The following is a 6,243-nucleotide window of genomic DNA, read 5'->3' on the forward strand; positions in this document are numbered from 1 at the left end:
TTAACGTGATTCTGACAGTAAGAAACTAAACAAACCAGACAGGTTTTGACAGCTTTCATCTTCCTCCCAGTGCAGACATCACAGGCCACATCTTCAGGTCCAGCATAGCAGTGATCAGCAGGAGCAGCTTGGAAGCCGTTGTCCTTCAGATCCCCCACCAGCTCCGTTAACACAATGTTTTTGGTTGGCACAGGCTTCGGTTTGAACGTCTCCCCACACTGAGGGCAGCTGTGAATCCCTTTCTGATCTTCTCCATCCCAGTGGTTATTTATACAGCTCAGACAGTAGCTGTGTCCACAGGGAATAGTCGCCGGATCCTTCAGCAGACCTGCACAGATCGTACATGAGAAGGCCTCTGGGTCCAGCTTGACTTTCTTCTGAGCCATCTGATTGACAACTGGAGCACAATGTTGATGTAGAGAAGGAAGATGATCTAAGAGTGAACAAGAACATAAGATCAATTCTTATCAACCAATACTACAGAACCCAGGGTTCAACCAGGGTATTATGAGCCTGGCGGGTCACCAGGCATTACTTGCCACCAACCCAGGCTTGGCAGATTTTCTGCTCATGGAAAACTCTGAGAACCGTTATAGAATGTATTATATAAACCAATGTTGATAGGCAAACATATGGAGCAGTTTAACAGTTATCAGTGAGTTTAAATCTGCCTTAGTAAAAATAACTGTAAGTCAATGGTGGGCACACCAACTGATACATTTAAAATAAATAAATAAATAAATAAATAAATAGTGAAGCAGCTATGGGGTAACAAAACTGGATGCCAACTATTTCTTATGAAGCTGAAATTGGCTTCTAATTTTTTTCCCTACCTTGCTGCTCTGGATGAAAGAATTCAACACTTAAACTCTTTAAACCTGAATTATATTATTATACACCAAGAGCCGGGTATGTAAAATCAAGTTTGTGATTTGTGAAACCTTTATTTGATTGGTTAAAGTTCAATAAGAGGTTATATTAATGCTGAGAATAAAAAGTTTGGACGGATATCATAAAAGGAAGATATAGTGACGTCCCACATTAAACTCTGCTTAGGGCCCCAAACAATGGCTATGACGTCAGAAACATGAAGCGTCCTGGGAGCAAAGTAAAAAATAATGGCATCTGGAAGATATGCGGTTTGTTTGGTGAAGAAACACGCAATCGTTGATTGGAAATATAGAGATTTATATCTGCTACTAATAAATGCAGGGCTCCGGTTCAACTGGAGAAACCACGCCGAGTTATTTGATAAGGCGCCTAATTTAAAACTGTTTACGTCAGACGTTCGTCTTTCTTTCCTGACTAAATGCAAGTAAAATTTAACAACTTGGCGCATTAATAGCAGAAAGAAATGCATCTGAAATACTTTTCTTACCAGCAAGCACGCAACAGTAGCACTGTTTATAACTTCATCCAAAGGAAAACTTCTGCTCAGCTTCTTCTTCTTCTGGCATTTTTATGGCGGATGGTACACCGACGCTACCGCCACCTACTGGACTGGAGGAGGAAGATAATTTCTTTTGTAAACATTTTTACTAAGATTCAGTCACACAATACAACAATAAAACGACAAAAAATGTGAAGTCTACAAAACAAACAAAAAAAAAAAACAACCCAACGTAATCGTATGAGAAAATAAACAGAAATCAAGTACAAGAGGACTTTCAATTCTTAAAATTAAGTTATTGATATATGTCATCATGATTGTGATTCCGTGTTGACTAATGAAAGAATGGCAAAAAATGGGGGAATGAAGAAAGAAAAGAAAGATAGTTTTAGGAAATTTAAAATGCAGAAGGGAAAATGATAGTTGAAAGAAGAAATACAATTTTATTCTAACAGTTAACGAAAAAAAAAATTAAGAATAGAATATATCACACCAGATCGACAAACTACTTTAAAAAACAGAAATATGGGATTATTTGTATAATCATGAATAACACTCTGTACCGGTAGATGGCGGTAATGCACCTTAAATTGTTTGCCAACCGCGAACCACCATAAAAAGACATGAAGAAGAACCGAAGACAATAGAGATGGCGGCTGCACGTTCGAGTTTTGTTTGGACTGATGAAGAGGTGGAACTTTTACTTCGTGTTACTTTGGAGTATAAGTCTTCAAAGCACCAGGAGGACATTGATTGGGAGTCCTGCCAGACAAAGTATGCAGATATCCATGAAGCCTTCGTGCGGAGATACCCAGCCGGCAAAAGGGTCGAGTTCCCCCACAGCACCGAGGCCACCTCCAGAGTCCAGCTGACCTCCAAGCTCAAAGCTATTCGCGGGAAATTCCGGCAGGCTGTGGACTCCGGCCGGCGTAACGGGCATGGCCGTGTGGTGCTGCTTTATTTTGAGCTTTGCAAACAGATCTGGGATGGATCTCCGGACACTGACGCCCTAGAATCTGGGTTAGAGACCGGAGATGTGAAGTGCAGTTTGAGGAGCTTATCGGCCGCCATGACTCCACGTGGGACCCCTCTGTTCGAGTCCGCGGGGGATGGAGGCTCTCTGAGCAATGAAAACCTTGGTTCCGATGTCAGTACAAGGCGAAACATCCTCCAAGTAAGTGCTGACATTTTCTGCAGAGAAGTGGCGGGAATAGAACATTTTAAATGGGAGCAGAGGAGTGGCAATCCCTATCAGGGGTGTCCAAAGTGCGGCCCGCGGGCCATTTGTGGCACTTAGACTGATTTTATTTTTTGTTCCCCCAACTGCAACTCAAGAGTTTGATTTGTTCATTAAACTTTTTTATTTTTAATCAGGTGGAAATTATTACTGACATAATAGAAAATAGGCCTTTTGCAACAAGCAAAGGCATATTTTGCCTTTGCTTGTTGCAACGTGCTGGACAGTGTTGTAACTAACATTAATAGAAAATGTTAATTACAACACAAAATGTTTGTATTTTTACAGCCGAACTTTACTGAGAAGCTGACTTTGCTGCCCCCAAATCAACTTTTATTTAGCTTATGAAATAATAAATTTATATTTATTTATAAATTAATTTGTTTGACTGAACATAAAAGAATTTGAAACTAATGTGCAAAATCCTTTTAAGTTTTGGATCTACAATGAATAACATTGCTACAATAAATAAATAAATAAATCAAGCTAATTTATAAAAACGTTCTAAAAGTTCATGTTTCTTTACATATTGTACACAATTGTCCATCATCTTCAGCAGCCATTTCACTCATTCCAAACGTAATTGGGCTTTAATTTGGTAAAATGTCAATGAATTTGTTCAAACAAGCAACTAGTTAAAGTATTATTTCAAGGACATAAAATTTTGGAGGGCCCTGTACCCTTTTTGCCCCCCATGTGGATCCGCCCATGCATATAGTGTTAGATTTGAGTGACAGTTGTGGATGTGTCGGGTGACGTTTTGTTTCTCATTTAAAGGCGAAGCTCACTGGCCACCGGAGAGACCGGCTGAAGAGGAAGGTCCACTCTGATCCGGCCGTCCAGGAAGACCTTCAGATTAAAAGACGCATGTTGGAGTTGATTGAGGAATCTGAGAAGTACAACAAAGCTAAACTGGACAACCTTTCAGTGCAGGTGGACAAGATGTTAGACTCCATTGATGAAGGGATGTCTTTACTAAGAACACTCATGTGTCAGTCACAGAACAACAGTCCACGTCCTGATGGAAGCAGCAACATAGATACAGATGTTCACATTCCTTCATCTGGACTCAAGATTGAAATCCAACCTGCTGCTGATCACTGTTATGCTGGACATGAAGAGGTGGGCTGTGACGTCTGCACTGGGAGGAAACTGAAAGCTTTCAAGTCCTGTTTAGTTTGTTTGATGAATTACTGTGTGAAACATCTTCAACCTCACTGTGATGCTGCTACATTAAAGGTTCACAAGCTGGTGAATCCCTCCAAGAAGCGACAACAAATCCATCAGAGAATCCAGGACCAAGAGGAAGATGTGAAGCTTCTTCAACAGGAGGTGGAGGCCATCAATGTCTCTGCTGATAAAGCAGTGGAGGACAGTGAGAAGATCTTCACTGAGCTGATCCGTCTCCTCCAGGAAAGAAGCTCTGAGGTGAAGCAGCAGATCAGATCCCAGCAGGAAACTGAAGTGAGTCGAGTCAAATATGTTCAGGAGAAGCTGGAGCAGGAGATCACTGAGCTGAAGAGGAAAGACGCTGAGCTGGAGCAGCTCTCACACACAGAGGATCACAACCAGTTTCTCCTCAACTACCCCTCACTGCCAGCACTCAGTGAGTCGACTCACTCATCCAGCATCAACATCTGTCCTCTGAGACACTTTGAGGACGTGACAGCAGCTGTGTCAGAGCTCAGGGACAAACTACAGGACGTCCTGAGAGACGCATGGACAAACATCTTACTGAGAGTCACTGAAGAACCAAAGACAAGAGCAGAACTCTTAAAATATTCACAGGAAATCACTCTGGACCCAAACATAGAAAACAGAGATCTGTTATTATCTGAGGGGAATAGAAAAACGATAATAAAAGAAGAGGAGTCTGAACTCTGGTTATAATGGAGTCTGACTGGATGTTGTTTCTGGTAGGTGACATGATCGTAGTTTCCTACCAGAACATCATCAATGAATGTTTATTTGGATTCAGTTACAGGTCGTTATGTTGCTACACAGTTACGTTTCATCACGACACATTGAAACTCCAGTATCAGGTCCAGTTTCCTCCAGAATAGGAGTGTACCTGGACCACAGAGCAGGTATTCTGTGTTTCTACAGCGTCTCTATGAAAGTGACTCTCCTCCACAGCGTCGTTTTATTCTCTGTTGAGTTAATTAATCTAAACTTTCAGCAGTGATCTGAGGTCCAGTTGGTTCAACTGTGTATTTTATTTTTTATTTATTTAGTCTTCATCATTGCTGCCGAGTTATGTTATGGATCAGTATTATGGAAACTGATAATACTGATCCATTATCAGTTTTTTATTTTTTTTTATTTTGAAGAAATATTGATTAACATCGATTGTACTTTTCAAAGTGTTGTAGTCATTTATGCTGAGCAAAGAGAGAAATCTCATGTTTGTTGCATTGAATTTACTGAAGGATTTGTGGACGTAGCTACTGTATTAAAACACACTGGAATGGAGAATAAAGAATAAACCATCTAAGCAATTTTTAAGAAAATAAAACAGTTTGTTCAGCAGAGGGAGGGAAGCTAAAGTATCAGGTTTTGGGTTTATGATTGGGAAAATGACAGTCGGGAATTTAAAATCAAATTCACAAAATATGAAATTATCACAATAATAAAAAGCTCAAATGGTGGTTAAAGTCATATTTCTAATATGAGTTTCCTAGTGACATAAGGAAAACCCTCGACAACCCAATATAAGAGAAAAACCCTCTAAATGGTAAATACATGTTACATTGTTTGAAATAAGGAGCTTTTAATGTTAATTGTCCCAAGAAAATGATCATTTTTATTACAACCAACAATTTTGACAATATAGAAATTGATCTGGGACAAAGGTAAAATAACAATATCCAGGAAAATCTGTCATAATATTAAACCATGTAAGAATCCTTCAGACCTAAAAACCTATGGAGTGAATTATTTCTGAAAGATTGTATTATCTGTATTTTAGTCACTTTTTTTCACCAGATCACAGCAGACTTATATTGACAAAGTAAGAACAAAAATTAGACAATTCAAAGAACCAGTAAATAAATAACATCTACAGTTGGGAATAGTTTTGCAGTTAATATGATTTATATATATTTATATCGGGTTTGGAAAAAGTAAAGAAACATTAATTGTAATAAATATCCTACAATGATATTCAGAAAGTAAAATAATGAAATATTTTTTTAGAAAAACAAAATTAACAAATTATGATAATCGATAATACATGTATGAAATAAAAGACATTTTGAGCCACATGCCACTAGGTGGCGGTAATGCACACTTAACGTTTTTTTTTTTTGCCAACTACCAATAAAAAAAATCAAGAATATTTGAAGAAAATTGACAGGGCAGATAAAAAAAGAGGGCAATTCAAAGTCCTTTTAGTGTTACAATTAAAACAAGTACATTTGAGAGAGTATTGTTAAAAACTGATGAAAGAATGGCAAAAAAGGTGAGATGAAGCTCCCAGGCCTCTGGTAGAGGACCCGAGCTCAGAGGAAGGATGAAAGAGACCACCCACGGAGGGTGAGAAGGGAATTTATGTGTGTGTGTATATGTGTAGTTGTTTGGCAGTCATTGTATATATGTAGTCATATATATATATATA

The 6,243-nt window shown here is 38.8% G+C and overlaps 2 protein-coding genes across 2 annotated transcripts in view; one reads left to right on the forward strand and one right to left on the reverse strand.

The window, feature by feature from the left end:
• Positions 1 to 1,469, reverse strand: part of LOC107838626 (E3 ubiquitin/ISG15 ligase TRIM25-like) — a 5,511-nt gene extending 4,042 nt beyond the window's left edge. The window contains exons 1-2 of the mRNA XM_016681612.1: positions 1,379 to 1,469; positions 6 to 433 (exon numbers count right to left, since the gene is read on the reverse strand). Of these exons, the coding sequence (XP_016537098.1) occupies positions 6 to 386 (381 nt within the window). The 5' untranslated portion in view covers positions 387 to 433; positions 1,379 to 1,469. The remainder of the gene's footprint in view (positions 1 to 5; positions 434 to 1,378) is intronic.
• A 564-nt stretch (positions 1,470 to 2,033) lies between these two features.
• The window catches only part of LOC103151636 (uncharacterized), a 22,629-nt gene continuing 18,419 nt past the window's right edge, over positions 2,034 to 6,243 (forward strand). The window contains exons 1-2 of the mRNA XM_007571800.2: positions 2,034 to 2,564; positions 3,405 to 4,029. Coding sequence (XP_007571862.2) covers positions 2,040 to 2,564; positions 3,405 to 4,029 — 1,150 coding nt within the window. The 5' untranslated portion in view covers positions 2,034 to 2,039. The remainder of the gene's footprint in view (positions 2,565 to 3,404; positions 4,030 to 6,243) is intronic.

This window comes from Poecilia formosa, unplaced genomic scaffold (genome assembly GCF_000485575.1).
Source record: "Poecilia formosa unplaced genomic scaffold, Poecilia_formosa-5.1.2 Scaffold288, whole genome shotgun sequence".
Taxonomy (NCBI): Eukaryota; Metazoa; Chordata; class Actinopteri; order Cyprinodontiformes; family Poeciliidae; genus Poecilia; species Poecilia formosa.